The sequence below is a fragment of the Oratosquilla oratoria genome, chromosome 26 (genome assembly GCF_046742065.1).
Source record: "Oratosquilla oratoria isolate Oo_2021 chromosome 26, ASM4674206v1, whole genome shotgun sequence".
Classification (NCBI taxonomy): Eukaryota; Metazoa; Arthropoda; class Malacostraca; order Stomatopoda; family Squillidae; genus Oratosquilla; species Oratosquilla oratoria.
Genome location: NC_134802.1, coordinates 53,587,839 through 53,609,626, shown reverse-complemented (window position 1 = coordinate 53,609,626; position 21,788 = coordinate 53,587,839). Strand labels below are relative to the sequence as shown.

The following is a 21,788-nucleotide window of genomic DNA, read 5'->3' as shown; positions in this document are numbered from 1 at the left end:
GGAATGCTTTGAAGGACGCCTTTGTTCAGCAGTGGACTCAGGATGGTTGATTTGAGTGATTGATTGATTGTATTATACAGGAATGGAGCAACGCTCGTTGGGTCCCATCTTCTATTCTCTAATTTTCTATCAAACCTAGGCTTAAATTCATGTACAGTTTCAACTTAATTTCCAATTGTCACATTTAGATATGTATACGTGTGTTTTTCGTTTTCTTTTTGTCCAAAGTGATGACCCATGTCCCGATGTAAGGCATAGTTTCGCAGAAGTTGAGAAAACTTTTTCAAAATATTTTAAAGTATATACTAAATGTCCATAGATACAATTAACTGTTGAGAGTGTGCTTGTAGGCGAGATTTTTAGGTCTAGTAAATTGCAATTCAAACTAAAAGAATGACGTAAAGTTAACAAAGAGACCAACTAGGAATCCTTTTTATTCTTGATACAGGAGGACAATTTTGCATGGTATATCGTTTTTATATTTCAATTTGGTAGAATGTATTTATCTGATATTATGCGGGCACACCCAGCTTACTCATTTTTTGTTAAGACAAATATGGGTAATTATGTCATGGTGGTGGCAATGGTGGATGAAAGCTCTCCATCCCATGAACCAAGTCACCACCATCTATTCATCCTTTAAAAAAAATTGAATTTTCTTTCTCTAATCCACTGTATACATCTTACAGGATGGAAGACTTCAGGCAGGTGATCAGCTATTAAGTGTTGACGGCAAGTCACTTGTCGGAATATCACAGGAGAAGGCTGCGGAGTATATGATGGAAACGGGTCCTGTGGTGACTCTCGACGTAGCGCGGCAAGGAGCTATATACCACGGTCTTGCCACCCTCCTCTCACAGCCATCGCCACAGTCCAGCAGAGGTAGCGTAACGATTTTCTTCTCGTGTCATCGTATCATGAGTGCTGGGTTAAGGTTATGGACATTAGTGTAAGCACTACTACTGCCACTCTGTGTAGCTCGTTTATAGATACATTCTTTGTATAGATACATTCTTTGTATCACATACTTCTTCATTCTTTTAGCAACATTAGTCATGCAAACAAGATATATATTGTTACATATACTTGAAATGGCCGAGTAGGGGCATGTGTACTACAATCCAAGTTAAATAGGATTCTAAAGGTTGTATAGTATTCAGGGAAATTCATGTTTCTCCTTCAATTTCAAAGTCAATAGGGTTAGCTATTCGTTAGTAAACTTGTGTGTAACTTATCATGGACTCATTACTCACACAATATGAATTGAAGCTTGCAGTGAATTAATAATTACTACTACCCCACTTCCACCCTCTCTCTTGTGCTTTACCATCCCAGTTTGATTATAAACAACTTTTTGGCTTTCTTGCTGACAACAATCTGAAGTAGCCTTTGTGGTTGAAGAACTAATAGTTTCCACAAGCTTGACTTTAAAACCCTGAAGTATCCCAAGATTTGGCTCTTTGAGCCTGATGAATCACGTCATTTGAAAACCATTTTCCGAAGAAAGCCTCTTCAGGTCACATTGCCATAATCTTAGATGTACAGGTATCATCAAAAAAGTAAATAGATAGATAAGTAGGTAGATAAATGGTTAATTTTACACTTGCCTCCTAAAGTGCCTTTATTAACCCATTCAACTGCGATGACAAGATTCTTGCCATTTGGTAAAAAACAAAAAAAAAACACCAAAATGTTTGATCAAACACCAGAAAAATATGACGTCAGTCGATTGACCGCACGAGGACTGACGCCATATTTTTCTGGTGTTTGATCAAACATTTTGGTCTTTTATGATTTTTTGTTTTATTTGACCAAATGACAAGACATCTTGTCATCGGAGTTGAATGGGTTTGAAGTTGACATCCTACACTTGCAACATCCATGCTTCCCCATCACCATTTGAGTGTGTATTAATTGAATTAGCGAGATTCAGGATACCACATTGGACATATAACAGCTTAAGTGTGCTCATTACCTAGACTAATGATTTGTGTTTTTCGTAGATAGACTAATAACACTGTTGTGTCTTGTAGCTAGAGCATTAACACATAGTGGAGCAGTTCAGGGTGGGGTTTGGCCCCCTGGCCTGCAACACGCCTCGTGCATGAAGTACAATTGCTTACATGGCTACTAACTTTCTAGCATCACTTGGGAAGATGCGGCCACGCACGGAAGACACTTCTCGAGGTGCAGTGATGCCCAACAGCCAGTCAGCGCCCAACATGGGAGGTTATAATGAGCGGCTTGTTGACTGGAACCAGCCACCTCGTCATGCACACCCGCCAACATCAACATCCAACCTTGCAAACAGCCGGTCCAGTCCCAACATTGCTGCAGCTGCAGCCAACAGTGCAGAAGGTACAAGTGTGAACCTTTGGTCTCCTTCGGGCAGCCTTCCTAGGCAACCCCCTGCTCACTCCAAACTGTCCTCCTTAGGTGCGTCCCTACCGAGTCTAGGGCCTCCACAGGCCAGTAAAACGCCTCTGTACCCACCTCCCGTGATATCGGTGATTCCATCTGAGCGTGTGGAGGTGGGGATAGAGCACCGTAGGTTGGATGAGACCAGGACCAATCCTCACTTGCCCAAGTACACATACACTTTACCTTCGGACAGCAGCTCATGTAACTTGTCCACGTCATCGTCTGCATCATCATCCTGGTCTCGACGAGATGTGGGCCACGGCGTGGGTTGTGCTCACCGCCGTGGCTCCTTTCCTGCTCACCTAGGCAATGACAGTGGCATCGACCTGAGCTGCCAGCAGCATGATGAATCCAAGCCCTGGCGAAGTCTTTGTGACATATCAGCACAGAACGAGGGAGGAGGAGCACAGCAGACATTACAAGCACAAGGGCCATCCCCTACTCTCCAGACAACCCCATCATCAGTTCCTCCCTTGTTGTCCCGCACAACGTACCCGCTCCTTCCTTCTCGACCTTCTTTCAGCACGGCTGCGGTCCAAACAACGCCTCAGCCACCACACTGCCAGCGCGGCAACCATCCACCACGTCACTTCGGCACAGCGCCCAGCCTGGCCCAGTCCTCACCCTCGTTACTACTCCACTCACCCCCAACCTCACCTGCACACCAAGGGGCTTCGACAAAGGGCCCTTGTTCCTCCTCCTCCTCTTCCTCTCCCTCTTGTTCCTCAGGTGACCCACGTCCTAATCGCCTGCCACCCCACGTTGCTGCCCCCATCGGTAACTGATTGAGCCCACGTGGCACGCAGTGAGAACCACTTCTACTCTGTCTCTGTCCGTTCGTCCGTCCCATCGACAGGACATGGATGTGCCCTGCATGCGCTAGCACACCACAATGTTTTGTTAAACAAATCTGCTTATTCAGCATGATGCACTGCTTCTTTCCATCCTGTCGTCACGTACAACTGTTTCGTCGTGTACCCTGTGTCACTTTTAGCGAGTGTGCCGCACCCTTGCCTCTCATCGTCAGATCCATCATTTTCAGGATGTTTTCTTCTATTTGGTTCTCACTTGAAGCATTGATTTGTTTCAGTGTGTCATAGTGTTTTGGATTTTATAACCTGCACAAAAATACAATTTTATTTGATTGAAGTTTTATTTGTTCGTGTGCGATTTTTTTTCCAGTTTATTTCACTCACAGTGTTTGTATGGTAGTTCATTATTGAGCTTTTGCTGTACGGAAAAGCTATGCAAAAATTGTAGTGGCATTGATTATTTGATGGAATTTTTCTTTGTAAAGTATTGAGTATTTTTTTTTTATTGGATTAAGTTATTTTGAGAATTTTGCATGTCTGAGTTACAGATTTTTATTTTGCATGAAAAAAGGGGTAGTATAAGAAACATTTGATTCAGGGTGTCCAGAGGATAATAAGTAAATTTTTATTTTATTCCTCAATGTTGTAATCTGTAGACTCCTTCAGGGTAGCCATTTCAATAGTCATTGTATGTTGTCTGTACCTGTTAGTGATACATCACTTAAACAGTAGGTGTGAGCTTTTGATTAGTCAGAAAACGAAATCTCTAGCTTTGGAAGATTGGGATGTAATCGGGAGATGTGTAATCGTGTAACTAATTCAAATTACTTGGTACGCAGGTTACCACACTGGGGGTCGTCACCACAGTGGAGGCCGTCACCACAGTGAACGTGACCTGCCGTCTAAAGTACTTCGTGAACACAACCACGATCACAACAATCAACCACAACCCCCTCACCCAGCACGTATCCAGGCTTCAAAATCTGTACCATCACTAAATAGTATGTACTCACTGTCACCATTGTGTCTTACATATTTTGTGCCAATAAGTTGGTTGTGTAATGCTAGTTAGTATTTGATTATACTTAAATTTTCAGTGCCTGACACAGCTTAACTTAAATGTGCCTAGGTCCATGTTATATATTATTCAAATATAACTATAATTTGAAAGAAAATATACAAAGCACCCCCACTCTTGATGAGGACAAAAAGCAATGGGTAAAATGTTGTACAATAATAATAGTCATTGTTTTGAGTTTCATTGACTGGAAACTCAGAGCCTTACAGTTGGCTGTCAACAGTCTCTGGGTCCTCTGATAGATCTCTGGGGAGAAATGCTAGACTGTTGTCAATGTTGTGTTAGTGTATTACCAGGAGATGAATGCAAGGAGAAGGCTGTACATGGAAATGATTATGGCCATGAAATATGAAGGAAACGGAAAGAAAAAGTCAAAACATGTTTGAGATGAAGTGTTTAAGAAGTATAGTGGGAGCTACAGGCATGGATAGAGTGAGAAATTTGGAAGAGAGGTGGAGAGCATGGGTGGAACTGGCTGATAGGGTGGATGAAAGAGTGCTGGGATAGTTCGGGTCATCAGTGACATTGCTTACCCCAGTCAGCCATATTTACCAAAAGGCCCTTTCCCTTTTATAGGGGAATGGGATTGGCTGATTCAAAATATATACCCACCATTCAGTCCTCTCTCATGTCATCCACTCAATAACACACTTGCTCCATCGCTCATCAGTCGTTCGCGCTAACTTACCTGCCCAATTCCACTTCCTCTCTTTTACTGCCTCCACAATATCTTTCACTCTAGTCTGTTCTCTTACCCAACTTGCTCTCTTTTGTTCTCTCAGCATCATTCCCATCATTGATATCTCTATTCTCCTCTATGCAATCCTTAGTTTTGTTTCCATTGCCTTCGTCAGTTTCTAAGTCTCACACTTGTCCAAAAACCCATTTGCCATCCCCCATCCAAGCTCCCTGTGGACAAAGGACCATTCCTGTTCCCTGCCCACTGCTCAGGTCAGAGGCAATGCAGCAAGACAACCATGAATGAAAGAAACATCCAACAATGAAAATGAATGGCCAACTCCAACTATTGGAGAGAAGCCTAGGCCTCACTTTCAATACTCGCATATCCTTCAACCCACTCATCAGACCCCTAACAGTAAAAATCAAGAAAATAAATATGCTAACATCAAGGGTTTGGCCAACAGAAGGAAACTAAACAGTTTACAGACTATTTACCGAGAGTCTCTTTACTTCTACAAAGGAGGGAGCTAGCCAAGGCACATACCCACTTCCACCCATTCCACTCTCATCCACCACCCATTTGTTTTCCACTCATCTTAGCTCCTTGTGGATGAAGGCTTATCCCTGTCTCCTTTATGATTCAAAAAGTAACTATGGTAGTAGAATTCTTTCCTCCTCCCCACAGGAGATACATATACCAAAGGCTTTTTCACCCTTACAAGGGAGGTAGCCAATGTCAAAAGGCAAATCCACTCTCATCCATTTCATCTCCACATAGTCCACTCCAATTTACCCCCCCCTCCCTATTTTCTTGGCTACTCCTGGATGACAGGTCATCCCTACATCCTGCCCACTGCCCAGGTCAGAAACCGTGCAGCAAGACACAGCAATACCCTGCACTGGGTTGTGACTGCATGTTGTCTTGCAGTATTGATATCTTGGCAGCATGCATGCATTGCTTTTGAGGCACTCTTATGGACTGTAGTCACACGCCATTTGTCTGTGTTGGAGTAAAATCTCTACTCCTAGAGGAATTGTGCCACTTTTGTACTACAACTGTCCCTCCTTTATGTTGCTCCCTTGAAACTGTCCGTTACCATTTCTATGACTATATATCTTTATATTCCCATTTGCTCTTTTTCTGCATGAGGGGGGGGTCACAGATTAAATGAAGCAGCATTTGGTATATGTATGTCCCTGGATAAAATGTATGCTTGTGAAAGCATGATTGTCGTATTTAAACCACAAGAGGACCTTAGGTTTTAAAGGGGCAGTAGGTGCGTCAGGGGTGACAGAAGACAGGGATGAATGGAGAATCGTTGTATATGGAAGATGTTGTGATGCATGTGGTGGAATGGGCAGGGGGATGGGGGGTGAGGTAGTATGAGTGAGCAAAATTTGATGCAGCCCGAAGGGATTTCTCCCCGTCTTCTCCTTTTATGCATGGGGGAACGGAGAGGTGGGGGTTGCTGATTTAATGAAGCGGCCTTGCTGTGGATGTGCTGTGTCTTGTGACACTGCTTCTGACCCAGGGCAGTGGATAAGGTGCAGGGATGACCCGTCATCCAGGAGGTGCTAAGATAAGAGGGAGGGTGGAGGGGTGTGGAGTGTATTCAGGGATGGAATGGGTGGGAATGTTTTTATGCCTTTTCCTTTTTGGCTACCTCCCTTGTAAGGGGGAAAAAGCCATGGTATATGTAGGTGTGTCAGGCACACTATATTTGTTTTGTAGATGTAAAACCTTTATACACTGAAGTCTCTTAACCTAACACTCACCAACTGCCACTTGTGTGGACATTTGGCCCTAGGACATAAACCCACTTAGAATTGGCCCGGACATAAAGCACCACCAATTCCCAAAGTGGGTTTACATCCTGGGCCCACATGTCCGTACAAGTGGTGGTTGATGAGTATTGAATTAAGATATGTAGGTGTACTTTAGAATGTTGCCTCTATAATTCAGAGTTTGTCATTTTCATGATTTTAATATCAAAACATTGAAAACTGAACTTACGGTTATGTATCTCTGGAATATTTTTGGTTAGATACCAAGGTACTCAAAATAAGTACATTTGACTTTTGATTTAAAGGTGTGAAGGTCATAAACTATCACCATGCTTTGAAGGTTGGGTGTGAATTAGTGCATTATTAGCTAGAGTAGGCATTAGACTACATGGAATTCTTTATTTGCAGGTGAGGGTGGAGGCAGTGGAGGACCCAAGGCACCAACACACGAAGTCTTCAACCCAGCCTACTCCCGCACTTCCTCCAACACCTCTCTCACACAGCAGCAACACCCTCCCACAGCACAGTACCCCCACCATCATCCTTTCCGCTCTAGGTAAGTCATTGTTGAATCGGTCGTCTTTCATTGATGGTAAAATATATAGTTTCGAGTAAACTTGGTTTGAATTTATTTGGTTAACCCCCATTTTTTATTTATTCATTCTATTTTATTTTTTTCAGATCCACACAGAACTTGAGTGAGGGTGGGTACCCAGGTCTTGGTGCAAGAATGGCAAGTAACCCACACTTACCGCAGGAGGATGAACGTCATTACCAGAATGTGAGCTTCCATCAAGGTCCTCAGGATCCTCGCATGGGGTCGCAACGTGGACTGCGGTCTGGGCAGCAGCTGCCTATGGGATCCCCAGGTCAAGGTGTAGATCCTCAGCAGCAACAACAACAGCAGCAGCCACCACAGCAGCAACAACAACAGCAGCAGCAACCGCAGCAGCAACCACAGCAACAGCCACCACCTCAGCATCACCGACCTGGATCAGCGTTCATGCATCGTGATGGTGAGCCACAGCGTGCCATGGATGTTCCTCGCCCTGCATCCCAACACGATGTGAGGCAGGGAGAGGGCAAGGCCGTCGAACATCATGAGGAAGCACGGCGCCGTGATGAACGAATCAAGCACAACGGCCATGTACCACAGCAGCGAGGGCAACCACCCTTCCACCCGCAACAGCAGCAGCAACAACAGCAACAGTCATATACACCAAATACATCCTTCCAGCAAGAGGCCTATAACCATCCACCCACATCTCAAATGCAAGGTTTTCCAAACCACTTCACGCCTATGAGTCCACAAGGTTTTGGTGTAGTTCACGGCCAACATTACCCACCCCACAACCAACACCCCCCTCATGCTGTGCCCCCATCGAAACAGCCACCACCCACAGCTCCCAAACCCAAGCCAAGTAATTACCCAATGTCCCCAGACGTTCCTGAGAAGCCTCTACGCCAGGCTGTCTTTGACAATAACATCCACAGTGGTGGTGGAGGTGGTGATACCTCAGCTCCACCTCGACCTCCTCCCCCAGAAGATGGTGGCTACAGAGAATCTCCTCCCCCACCACCTCCCCCTACATCCACTCACCCCCTTTTCCAAAACCGTACGTCCACATCAAGCAGCAGTAGCAGTGGTTTCCCACCAACTGCTACCAAGAATACGCTATCATACAAGACAAATCCATGGGATCGTGAAGAAAAGGAGAAGGTGAGTATTTAGTTTATATTTTGTTTTTTTTTTACACCAGTGTAGTTGTAGATATACTTTGACTTTCTAGTGTGGAGACCAAGTTTCAACTGAAAAAGAAGAAAAAAAATATATAATAAAAGAAATAATGCTAGAGGGTTTTATATATTTAAATACCAAAGGCAACAGGGATAGCTGAGTCCAGCACATACCCACTTCATACACATTAAACACACCTTCATGTCGGTACCATAAGGATGAAGGGTCATCCCAAACCCCAGCTTGGATCAAGGGCAACACATCAGGGCACAACACTTGCACAGTAGTCCCTGACAACTGAAGCTGGTTTACCCTCTCTGCTTCATAATATCACCTCAGGGAAGTGGGTGGGATACAGGGATGACCCGTCATCCATGAGGAGCTAATGTGAAGGGGAGGTGGGAGTGTTGGATGGGAGTGGAATGGGTGGGGGTGGATATATGCCTTTTGACTCCCATCCACCACCCTTGTTTCCTTCTCATTTTAGCTCCCTGTGTGTGGATAGTCCCCAAAGTGGACTCAGGATCTCAAGTTTGTGGATCTGGGCACGGGGTGTCATCAGTTTTATAGATGGTGTAGGATTTCTATTGAAGGGATCTTAGAGCAAATTCATTTTGTATTGTCAATATTTGTGTCTTGCTGCATTGCTCCTGACCCAGGGCAGTGAGCAGGAGACAAGGATGACCCATCATCCACAAGGAACTATGATGAGAGGGAGGAAAGGGTGGATGGAAGTGGAATGGGTAGTAGTGGGTATGTGCCTTTTGACTTGGCTAATATTATAAGGGAGGGAAAAGCCCTTGGTATATAGATAGATAAATAGACTATAATTCTTAACTGAGTATTTTTGTTTCAGTATGAAATACGACGACGTGAAGCAGCTCGACAGTGGCGTGATGAACAGATCACCACTCTGGAGACTCTGGAATACAGAACGCCACAAGAAGAGGACCGCATGCGAGCTCTTCAGCTGGAGAGGGAGTTTCAGCGTCGGGCAGAGGAAGCTTTGACAAATGAAGATGATGATGATGATGAGAACGATGATGATGATGACTACGATCCTAAGAGAACCATAGAAGCAACTCGTGAAAGTAATCGGGATTACAAATGGAACAACAACATTACCAACAATAACAACAATAATACCATTCCCAACGAGCAACGTGTCAATGGCGGTGGACCCATGGATGAGGAGCGTGCAAGGAAAGCTGACGAAATCAGACGGAAGCAGCAAGAGTTGGTGGCAGCGAAAGAAGCGGAGGAGCGTATTCTTAGGGAAGCTCAGCGCCGTCAGGAGGAAGACATGCGTCGGCAAATTCAGCCTCCTTACCACCATCATCAGCAACAGCAAACACATCATGTGCAACATCATCAACAACAGGCTACACAAAGACTTGACACTCTTGTTTCTGCACCAGGAGGGCAGCAGTCGCCCCATCCACAGGCATCGCAGCACCCACAGGCACCACCTCAGCACCCACAAGCACCACACCACCAACAGATACCGCCACAGCACCCACAGCAGGCACTGCAACACCAGCAGGCACCACAACACATCCACCAACAGCAGCAGTTCACCAATGGTCCTGTTAACAATCAGCGCAGTTCACAAGGTTACTATGGATACGACAGTCAGCTTCAGACACCACCACCCCCAGAACGTGGATCTTCGTACTCTGTTATGCAGCACCAACAGCCACAGCCACAGCCGCAGCCACAGCCACAGCCAGCCAGTGCAAGCCGTGTGAGAAGTGGCGATGCAACCGTAAAACGTGTACAGTTTTCAGAAGCCCCTCAGGTGGACACTCACCTGACGTATGACAGCAATGCCAACCAAGAGAAGACTAATGTCAGGGAGGACCCTAATGTAAGTGTAAAAGTTGTTCCTATTGCAGTGACATTACCTCAGTGAAATAAAATTGTGTAGCATTTAATAAGTAATCAATCAGAACCTTGGTGATTGGATCATTAAATGTTCATGGATGTGGTATGGATGAGAGTGAAAGGGAAGAGATAAGTAGTACATGTGTGAGAGGAAAGATGGATGTGTTACCACCCACAATGGCTGGTAATAATCCTTGGAACATCCCACAATTCTCTCAGGAAAGAAACTTTGGGCTATTGTCTGCGTTGTATCAGTGTGGGACTATTTCTAAGCTACCAGCTGGAAGCTACCACAGCCTTGCTGTGGATGTGCTGTGTCTTGTGACACTGCCTCTGACCCAGGTCAATGGACAAAGTGCAGGGATGACCCGTCATCCAGGAGGTGCTAAGATAAGAGGGAGGGTGGAGGGGAGTGGAGTGTATTTAGGGATGGAATGGGTGGGAATGGTTTTATGCCTTTTTCTTTTTGGCTACCTCCCTTGTAAGGGGGAAAAAGCCTTGGTATATGTATGTATGTACCAGCTGGAAGTTGTAGGAAGAGGAAAGCAGTTGCCAGTGGTCAGGTCCTCATGTGTGAAAAAGAAGATATATTGTGTTGTTGCCTCTGGATTATTTATTATTAATGTAGGGCATTGTAGTAGGTGTTCTGTGTACCTTTGTGATGGTTGCATCTGGGACAGTTTGAATGTATGGCTAGGCCTGTTCTGTGTTGATAATGTCTTAGGGCATACTTTTAAAACTTTTCACCAGCCCTGGCAATCACTTTCTACCATTAGAAAGAATTCTATTAACTCTGTTAATTATAGTTACAAAAAAATTGGTTTTGTAGATAAGCTAGGCCAAGTACACTTAACTAGAACATCAGGTATAAATTAACTCTGTTAACTATAGTTACGAAAAATATTGGTAGGTTTTGTAGATAAGCTGATAAGCCAAATACACTTAACTAGAACATTAGGTAAAACTCTACCTTCTAATGGTAAATAGCATTCACCAGAGGTGGCGGAAGGTTTAAAATTATGGCCATTAATTCTGGATGGTGTCCTGAGTGCAGGTGTGCCAGTGTGGTTCTTATCAGGTGTAGGAGGGATGAAGAGGTGAAGGCAAAGTGGCAGCAAAAAAGAACAAAACATGCAAAGAGTGGTTGCAAATTCAGTCAGTCAGTCAGTTGCAAGACTAACATATATTTTTATTTGTTTTTTCAGAATTTTATCAACGAGGCAGAATCGATTCTCAATTCTTCTCCAAACCACAACACCACAAGCACACCTGGAGTAATAGGGGCCCAGGAAGTGTACAGGTAAGCAGATTTGCGTTCTTCTCTGTACCTCCCTCTCTCCCATCCGTCTCTCCAACTGACCTCCCTCTCTTACTCCGTCCCCTCCCCTTTCCCCGTCCCCTCCCCTTTCCCCGTCCCCTCCCCTTTCCCCGTCCCCTCCCCTTTCCCCTCTCCCATCCTCTTTCCTTTAACCCCTTTGTCCCTCCCATCCTCCCTCCCTCTTTTATTCCCTTCCCTCACTTCTTTTTCCTTCCTGCTCTCCCTAGTTTCCATGTCTTGCTGCCTCATTTCCCCCCCCCTTCCCCACTCACTTCCCCCTTTCTTCCTTACTCACCACCCCTCCTTTCTTTCCTCACCCCCTCTTTTCTTCCCTTCCTTTCTTTTCCTCTCCTTTCCACTCTGTTGCTATCTCTCCCTCCTTCCCTTGCTCACCCCTATCCTCCCTTCTTTCCTCACCCCCATCTCTCCTACCTTCCTTTCTCTTCCTCACCTGTCAATCATGAGTCCAACACGTGATCCAAGACCATGGTGAATCACAAAAGGAGGCATATGCCAAAATTCTTTTTCCTTCTTATAAAGTGGGGGTTCCCCACCCTTCACCCATCCAGTACCCATTTGTTAGTCATTTTCTTTTATCTCCTTGTGGCAGGATCAGAGGAGGGATTGAGGAAGTTGGTGACAGAGTTTGGGAGAGTGTGTGATAGAAGAAAGCTGAGGATAAATGTGGGTAAAAGGTGATGAGATGTACAAGGGGTGAAAGTGGCAGTAATCTGGAAGTGTGCATTAAGGGAGAGCAACTGGAGGAAGTGGATAGTTTTAGATACTTGGGTGCAAATGTGGCAGGAAAAGGTGGAGTAAAGGTGGAGGTAGAATGTAGATTGAGAGAAGCGAGTAAATGCCTTGGTGGATTAAAAAGTGTAATGAGGAATAGAAATTTGGGAATGGATACTAAGAGGAGACTGTTTAAAGGAGTAATTGTGCCAACAGCACTGTATGGAGCAGAAACATGGAACATAAGAGAGGAAGAGAGAAGGAGCTTTAATGTGTTTGAGATGAAGTGTCTGAGAAGTATGATGGGGGTTACTAGGCTGGATAGAGTGAGAAATGAGGAGGTGAGGAGGAGAACAGGGGTGGAAAGGGAGTTGGGAGACAGGGTTGATGAAAGAGTATTAGGATGGTTTGGACACATGGAAAGAATGAGTGAAGAAAGACTAGTAAAGGAGGTATGGAAGGCAGATGTGGAGGGAGTGAACATGAGGAGACGTCCTAGGATGAGATGGATGGATGGGGTGAAGGGGGCTTTGGGGAAGAGGGGAATGTCTGTTGAGGAAGGACGGGAGAGGACAGAAGACGGGTGAATGGAGAATGGTTGTATATGGAAGATGTTGTGATGCATGAGGTGGAATGGGCGGTGGGGTGTGGGGTGAGGTAGTGTGTGTGAGCAAAATTTTGATGCAGCCCAAAGGGATTTCTCCCCGTCCTCTCCTTTATATGGGGGGACGGAGAGGGGGGGTCGCCGATTTAATGAAGCGGCCTTGCTGTGGATGTGCTGTGTCTTGCGACACTGCTTCTGACCCAGGGCAGTGGACAGGGTGCAGGGATGACCTGTCATCTAGGAGGTGGTAAGATGGGAGGGAGGGTGGAGGGGTGTGGAGTGTTTTCAGGGATGGAATGGGTGGGAATGATTTTATGCCTTTTCCTTTTTGGCTACCTCCCATATGTATGTATGTACGTGAATGAAGGGTCGCCCCTGTTTCCCAGCCACTCCCCAGTTCAGAAGCAGTGTAGCAAGACACAGAATATTGAAGTATGAGATTTCTTTATGCCTGAAGTGGTAAGGAAAAGTCTTTAACTTGTCATTTTTCATTGCAGGGATCCTCGTCTACGTAGACTACAGGAGCAGCAGGCCCAGAAGGCAGCTTTGAAGCCTGCGGGCCCAGAAAAATTGACCTTCAAGGAGAAAATGAAAATGTTTGCAATGGAGACAGGAGACCCTGACACACCAAAAGACAAAGTGAAAATCAGTCGAGCTCAGCGTGACATTGAAACACATCCACCTCAATGAGGGGATGGTTTGGTGCAAGGCATAACCACATGCAGATAATATGGTATTGATGTGGGCTCTTATGGACTAAGACAGTCACTGTGCCACTGTTCTAAGCCGGTTGGACGTGGGATTTAAGAGTGAGGTGCAGCAGTGATGTGGTGCACATGTTTGGCTTGGCGGCGCTTGATGTGGCTTCTGGCTCTGGTTCACTGCGTTGACGCTGTAAAAAATATTTTATCCGCAGCCATCATTTTAGTTATGCCAAGTTCCTCATTGCTCAATAATGCAACATTTTATGGAGCAATGAGAATCCTTCCTTGTTTTAACATTGGGATACTACTCAATATATTTGGTAATAAAACATATAAAAGCTTGATGTTAAAAAGCACTAGGGACCATGTTTTGTTCCTGATGCACAGTGCACAGATCCACATATCAATGCAAGTACAAAGAGTACCAAGCCAAGTCTCATGAAGGGCATAGCTCACACATGGCACCTGGAAAGCTGACATGCAGAAGACCAGCTGGGCACCATGGAATGCTACTGCATGGCCCTAGCATGCAATGCTCTGAGGCTTGGCCCCAGGATAGCTGTGGACATGGCAGCAGCTGCACTAGAAGCTGTATCCTTGGTTGTCTGAAGCTGCAAATACACACTCATGCAGTGATGCACAGGACAGGGTCAGCCATCACATACCAGCTGTTGCTGCTGCTGTTCTTTTGTTGAATGTGAATTTGTATATAGGTATATACATACAGAGTAGCTTAGAAGGGCAATACATATATGGAGCCCCCTGTGCAGCAGCAGCAGCAGCTTAACCCAGCAACTACCACAGCTTATATAGCTTAGGCAGTGCCTTATATAATTATCTTGTTCAGTTTCTGGATTATTGTCATTGTATATGGAAATTTTATTGTGTATTTTATCTAATGATTTTAAGGAGATCCTGTATGAGGTGGGCTGGGGCCGGATGGGCGTAGTGATGAAGAGTCTGTGATACGGGAAGCCCATACCTGCTCAGCCTGCCACCCTGTACGCAATACACTACACCCTTATGTTGAGTATTCTTATCCCCAATAACACCCAAGATATGATATCAGAAACAAGTTGACTGTTACTCTCAGTGAGGTGGTGATATTAAAGAGTGGAGGGTTTAATGTTGATGTAGAGTTGAGTGGGGAGAGAATGGAACAGGTAAGAAGTTATTTGTGTTATGGAACTAATATATATGAAAGTGGTAGACTGGACAGGAGGAAATGAAAGGAAGGGTAGCGAGTGGTGGGATGAGGAAGCAAAGAAGGTTGTAGAAAAGAAGTGAGCTTTCACATGTTGGTTACAAAATGGGATGATTGAATCATATGAGGGGTACAAAAAAGAGAGAGCAGACGTGAAATGGGCTAAGAGTACGACAGAAAATTTTGAAAGTAATAAAAAGAAGTTTTGGAAAGAAATTAAGAGGAAGAGAAGAAAAGGTAAAAGGTGCAGATGGAGATGATGATGGAAGAGAAAGCAGTAACAGAAAGATGGGCAGAGTATTTTAGGGAGTTGCTAAAGGTGAACGAGAATAGGGAGGGAAAGGTAGCTGCAGTGGGAAGTGCTAAGAAAATGACAGTGATTTACCTTTACTATACACCAGGTAGGGCCAATGCCCTGTCAGTTGTGGTGCCTTACAAAATTTATCCACCAGGTATAGTCCTCGTAAAGTTCCTCTTCTTCCACACTATCTATTGTTGATCCTCTCACTTCAATTGCTTCCCTCACTCCATCTCTTTCTGGGTCTTCCTACCGGCCTCTTCCCTCTTGGATTCCATCGATAATATTTAGCAGGGTACCTTTCTTGACTCATCCTCATGATGTGTCCATACCATCTCAGTTTACTTCTTTCTACAAATTCTAATATTGATTCGATGTCCAGTTCATCTCTGATATTCTCATTTCTTAAGCAATCTCTTCTTGTTACTCCCTTTATTAATTGCAACATTCTCATCTCTGCTGCCTGTATCTTGCTCTTTAATCTCATTGTTAGTGTCCAGGTCTCTGAGCCATATGTTAATACTGGTCTTGGTATCGTTTTATATATGATGACTTTAACTTTTGATGGTATGAGTCTGTCTTTTAGTAGTGGATACATTAATCTTAGATTATTTGTATATTTTTCGATTCTGCTTGTTATTTCTTTCTCCATATAACACTCGTGTATTTGAACTCCCAAGTACTGAAAGTCTTCCACTTGTTTCAACTGTATTCCATCTATTTCTATATCAATATCATCTCTCTCTCTTGCCACCATCATTACTTTAGTTTTATTTGCATTTATTATCATTCTTGACATTTTCAATTCTTCATTCCATGCATTTAGGGTATCCTGCAATTTTGTACGAGACTTTGTGATTATCTCAATATCATCTGCATATGCCAATGTAGTTACCTCTCCCCCAAGTCTCAACCTCTTCATGCTCCTGTCCATGAACAGCACAAACAGTAAAGGAGATATCACACCACCCTGTCTTACACCCTCAGTTACGTCAAACCAGTTATCCTCTCTTAGCTGGGTCCTTACCGCAATGACAGTGATGAGTGAGGAAAATGGAGATATAAAGAAAGATGTGCACGTACACAAGTGCTGACAGGTGGCAGAGGGCGATCAGCCGAAAGCATCCCGTTGTGGGGGGTATGTAAGATATTTCGTCTGCATCGAGAACGGCGGCTGTAGGGTTCTTGATATCTCCGACATGCCTAGATACCGAGTGCCTAACCCCGTGATGTCCGCGCCTGTGTATGGCAGCACGTGCGCGGATGCTGACAGGTGGCGGAGGGCGATTGGCCGGGAGGTACCGGGACGGCAGGTGTCAGACTTCCCGGGGGAAAGTGGAGGGCTGGGGGGACATTGCTGAGGTAGGCATGTGTGCGTCTGGTGGGGAATCCTTTGCATTCCAACTCTGCGCATGCGTGTGGGTCCTACTGGACGTCCAAGACTGTCACTATAAACTTTCTAACTTTCCTGAGGGTCAATCTAAATGCTTTCCTTTGTCTTACTGATTTTCTCATTGCCCCTCTTGAATGTTTGCCATGTGTGCCTAGTGTACACTTTATGGTCTCTTGCAGTCTCCTTCATTCTTATGTTCTCTAATCAGGTTGGATTTCTGTGTCTACCAAGTACCCTTTCTATCTATACCTGACCCATCAAAAATGTATAACTAGAATTAATATACACTCGTTTCAGACAGACTATCACAGTTTTTATTTTGTTGCATCATAGTGGGGACATTCCTAAACAAAAAAGTAAAGGCATAAGATGGTCTGGGAGTTTTCGGAACAGCACCCTAAGGTTTGGGTCTTTTAATGTGCATGGATGTGGTACAGATGAGAGTAAAAGGGAAGAGATAGGTAGTATGTTTGTGAGAAGAAAGATGGATGTGTTGGCTTTGAATGAAACTAAGTTGAAAGGGAAGGGTGAGTGTAAGTGGGAGGTTATCAGGAGTGAAGAGAGGGCAAGGGAGGGAAGGGGTGGCTATTCTAGTAAGTGAAGAGATAGGTAAATGTGTAGTGGAGTGGAAGGATGTTTCCTCAAGGATAATGTGGATGAAGGTGAAACTGGGAAAGGAGATGTGGGTCTTTGTAAGTGCATATGGGCCTGGCAGTGAGAAGAGTGTAGAAGAAAGGGAGGCCTTTTGGATAGATTTAAATGAGTGCATAAAGGATTTAGGAAGAAATGTCAATGTAATAGTACTGGGAGACCTTAATGCTAGGGTAGGAAATGGTCCAATCGATGGAGTGGTTGGGAAATGTGGAGTTCCAGGAAAGAATCGTAGTGGAGAGTTGATGGTGGAAATGTGTCTAGAAAGAGAGTTGATGATAGCAAATACAGTGTTTCAGAAGAAAGTCAAGCATAAGTACACATGGGAGAGGGTGGTGGAGGGAAGGGTGGTAGATAGAGTGCTAATGGATTATGTAGTGGTAAATAGGATTATGATAGGAAGAGTTAAGGATGTACATGTGCTAAGGGGAGAGGGTGGGGGAATATCAGATCATTTTTTGGTGGAAGGTAAGTTGAGAGTGGAGGATAGATGGAGAAAGAGGAAAGGGACAAAAGGTAGGGAGGTGCTTTGAGTGAACTCTTTAAATGAAAAGGAAAAGGAGGAGTACGAAAAGAAGCTGAAGGAGTGGGAGGGAGTGAAGGATAGAGTAGAGCTGGGTGTGGAGGAGGAATGGGGATGGTTCAAGGAGGGAGTCATAAAGTGTGCAAGGATGGTGTGTGGAACAAGAAGGACAGGGGGAAATAGATGAAAGGGTAGTGAATGGTGGGATAAGGAAACAAAGAAGGTTGTAGAAGAGAAGAAGTGAGCTTTCACAGATTGGTTACAAAATAGGACGAGGGAGTCATATGAGAGGTACAAAGAAAAGAAAAGAGAAGTAAAGCAAAAGGTAAAGGAGGCAAAGAGGAGAGCAGATGTGAAATGGGGTAAGAGTATGACAGAAAATTTTGAAAGTAATAAAAAGATGTTTTGGAAAGAAATTAAGAGAGGAAGAGGAGGCGAATCAAGTAGATAAGAAAAGGTAAAAGGTGCAGATGGAGAGATGATAATGGAAGAGAAGGCAGTAAGGGGAAGATGGGCAGAATATTTTAGGGAGTTGCTAAATGTGAAGGAGGATAGGGAGGGAAAGATAGCTGCAGTGGGAAATGCGAAGAAAATGAGAGTGATGAGTGAGGGGAATGGAGGAGAAATAAGGAAGGATGAGGTGAAGGCAGTTGTTAAGATGATGAAAGCAGGTAAGGCACCTGGTCTGGGTGGATGCCATGCAGAATGTCTGAAAAAGGGAGGTACAGTGATGGTGGACTGGCTGGTGAGATTATTTAATGTTTGCTGGAGAGAGTAGAGTGCCAGAGGACTGGAGGAGTGCCTGTATAGTTCCTCTTTACAAGGGAAAAGGGGACAAGTGTGAATGTAGTAGTTTCAGAGGGATTAGCTTGTTAAGTGTAGTTGGGAAGGCTTATGGGAGGATCTTGATTGAGAGGATTAGGAGAGGAACAGAAGGAGTAATTTGTGAGGAACAGTGTGGATTTAGGATGGGTAGAGGTTGTGTAGATCAGATCTTTGTGGTAAGACAGATATGTGAGAAAGCTATAGGAAAGGGGAAGGGTGTTTTTTGGGCTATGGATCAGGAAAAGGCTTAAGATAGGGTAGACAGAAAGGCACTGTGGGAGGTTATGCAGATATACGGGATAGGAGGAAAGCTTCTGGGAGCTGTCAAGAGTTTTTATGAGAGTAGTAGAGCTTGTATCAGGATTGGAAATGGAGAGAATGAGTGGTTCGAGGTAAAGGTGGGACTTCGTCAAGGATGCGTTATGTCGCCCTGGCTGTTCAACTTATACATGGATGGGGTGGTGCGAGAGGTAAATGCAAGGGTAGTGGGTCAGGGATTAGAGATGGTTAAAGAAAATGGAGAAAAATGGGAGGTGAGCCAGCTGTTGTTTGCGGACAACACTGCGCTTGTGGCAGGATCGGAGGTGGGATTGAGGAAGTTGGTGGCAGAGTTTGGGAGAGTATGTGATAGAAGAAAGCTAAAGATAAATGTGGGTAAAAGTAAGGTGATGAGATGTACAAGGGGTGAAAGTGGCAGTAGACTGGAAGTGAGCATTAAGGGAGAGCGACTGGAGGAAGTGGATAGTTTTAGATACTTGGGTGCAAATGCGGCAGGAAAAGGTGGAGTGAAGGTGGAGGTAGAATGTAAATTGAGAGAAGCGAGAAAATGCCTTGGTGGATTAAAGAATGTAATGAGGAATAGACATTTGGGAATGGATGCTAAGAGGAGACTGTATGAAGGAGTGATTGTGCCAACAGCACTGTATGGGGCAGAAACATGGAACATAAGAGAAGAGAGGAGTTTGAATGTGTTTGAGATGAGGTGTCTGAGAAGTATGATGGGGGTTACTAGGCTAGATAGAGTGAGAAATGAGGAGGTGAGGAGGAAAACAGGGGTGGAAAAGGAGCTGAGAGATAGGGTTGATGAAAGAGTATTAGGATGGTTTGGACACATGGAGAGAATGAGTGAAGAAAGACTAGTAAAAGAGGTATGGAAGGCAGATGTGGAGGGAGTGAACATGAGGGGACGTCCTAGGATGAGGTGGATAGATGGGGTGAAGGGGGCTTTGGGGAAGAGGGGAATGTCTGTTGAGGAAGGACGGGAGAGGACAGAAGACGGGTGAATGGAGAATGGTTGTATATGGAAGATGTTGTAATTGCATGAGGTGGAATGGGTGGGGGGTGGGGGGTGAGGTAGTATGTGTGAGCAAAATTTGACGCAGCCCAAAGGGATTTCTCCCCGACTTCTCCTTTTATGCAATGGGGGGACGGAGAGGGGGGGTTGCCGATTTAATGAAGCGGCCTTGCTGTGGATGTGCTGTGTCTTGCAACACTGCTTCTGACCCAGGGCAGTGGACAAGGTGCAGGGATGACCCGTCATCCAGGAGGTGCTAAGATAAGAGGGAGGGTGGAGGGGTGTGGAGTGTATTCAGGGATGGAATGGGTGGAAATGATTTTATGCCTTTCCCTTTTTGGCTACCTCCCTTGTAAGGGGGAAAAAGCCTTGGTATATGTATGTAATATACACTCGTTTCAGACTATAACAGTTTTTATTTTGTTGCATCATAGTGGGTGTCATGCAGAATTTCTAAAAAGGGAGGTACAGTGATGGTGGACTGGTTGGTGTGGTTATTTACATTTATGTTTTTTTTTGTGTGTGTGTTTTTTTTTTAAGAGAGGGTAGAGTGCCGGAGGACTGGAGGAGTGCCTGTATAGTTCCACTTTACAAAGGAAAAGGGGACAAGTGTGGGTGTAGTAGTTTCAGAGGTGTCAGTTTAAGTGGAGTTGGGAAGGCTTATGGGAGGGTCTTGATTGAGAGGATTAGAAGAGGAGCAGAGGGAGTAATTGGTGAGGAACAGTGTGGGTTTAGGACAAATAGGGGTTGCATGGATTAGATTTTAGTGGTAAGACAGGTATGTTTAGGAAAAGCTAAGAATGTTTTTTTGGGCCGTTATGGATTTGGAAAAGGCTTATGACAGGGTAGACAGTAAGGCACTGTGGGAGGTATTGCAGATATATGGGATAGGAAGAAAGCTTTTAGGAGCAGTCAAGAGTTTTTATGAAAGTAGTAGAGCTTGTGTTTTCAGAAATGGAGAGAGTGAGTGGTTTAAGGTAAAGGTGGGACTTCGTCGAGTATGTGTTATGTTGCCTTGGCTGTTCAATTTATACATGGTGGGGTGGTGCGAGTGTTAAATGCAAATGTAATGGGTCGGGGATTAGAGATGGTTGGAATGCCACATGCCTCCAAGTCTATGCCTTGGAATGATTCCACATACAACAGGAACCCCCAGAACCACGCAAACAATTCTTCACTCCCTAACTTACCTATGTCATTCCCCCCCAACACTCAATCAAACTATAGGTTTCACACCTTCCCAAACTATACACTTTTCTATCCTGTCTCTAACATCACCTATCTCCGCCCCGGAGAAACAAACCTGGGTCCTATGCTTCCTATCTTTGTCACAGAAGGCCCTGTAATACCTCACCTGGCTATCCCCTACAACTGAAATCTTACCTGTTAGCTGGGGTCTAGCAACTGCTCTACCCTTCTTCTCTGGCATCTTCTTTGTTTCCTCTTCTTGTATACCAGGTTTTTGTATGAAGTCTATGCAAACTTTCTTGAATGCAGCTTGTTCGACATCAGGAAGCACTTCATCGAACTTTTGATCTTACATCAGTTCCTTAATCTGTAGTCCGTACCTTCTTTGAATTTGGCGTCATTTACTGGGAAAAATATGTTTCTCAAATATTAGAATCCCTCGCCAGTTTTATCCATACCTTTGACAAACTTCATCAACCTTAGCTTGATAGATAATTTTTCTCACGGTCAACAAGTGGAATACCAATGATACTCTTCTCTCATGGAACCAATTGTCACTTTGGCCACACTTTCTTTATATAGTGATTTTTTTTACTGTCCCACTCTCATAAGAAAGCAACAAAACTTAGTGTGACCATCTGCACTCCAAGTAAAA

General features: G+C 44.6%; 1 protein-coding gene across 7 annotated transcripts in view; it reads left to right on the top strand.

The window, feature by feature from the left end:
- LOC143039592 (afadin-like) overlaps positions 1 to 14,781 on the top strand; it is an 879,482-nt gene extending 864,701 nt beyond the window's left edge. For 6 of the 7 annotated variants that reach the window (XM_076209825.1, XM_076209828.1, XM_076209824.1 and 3 more), the window contains 8 exons: positions 690 to 882; positions 2,143 to 2,358; positions 4,073 to 4,234; positions 7,186 to 7,333; positions 7,459 to 8,497; positions 9,372 to 10,382; positions 11,605 to 11,699; positions 13,551 to 14,781. In XM_076209825.1, coding sequence (XP_076065940.1) covers positions 690 to 882; positions 2,143 to 2,358; positions 4,073 to 4,234; positions 7,186 to 7,333; positions 7,459 to 8,497; positions 9,372 to 10,382; positions 11,605 to 11,699; positions 13,551 to 13,743 — 3,057 coding nt within the window. In that variant the 3' untranslated portion in view covers positions 13,744 to 14,781. The remainder of the gene's footprint in view (positions 1 to 689; positions 883 to 2,142; positions 2,359 to 4,072; positions 4,235 to 7,185; positions 7,334 to 7,458; positions 8,498 to 9,371; positions 10,383 to 11,604; positions 11,700 to 13,550) is intronic. The other variant, XM_076209829.1, reaches the window with a different exon arrangement.
- The last annotated feature ends 7,007 nt before the right edge of the window (positions 14,782 to 21,788 follow it).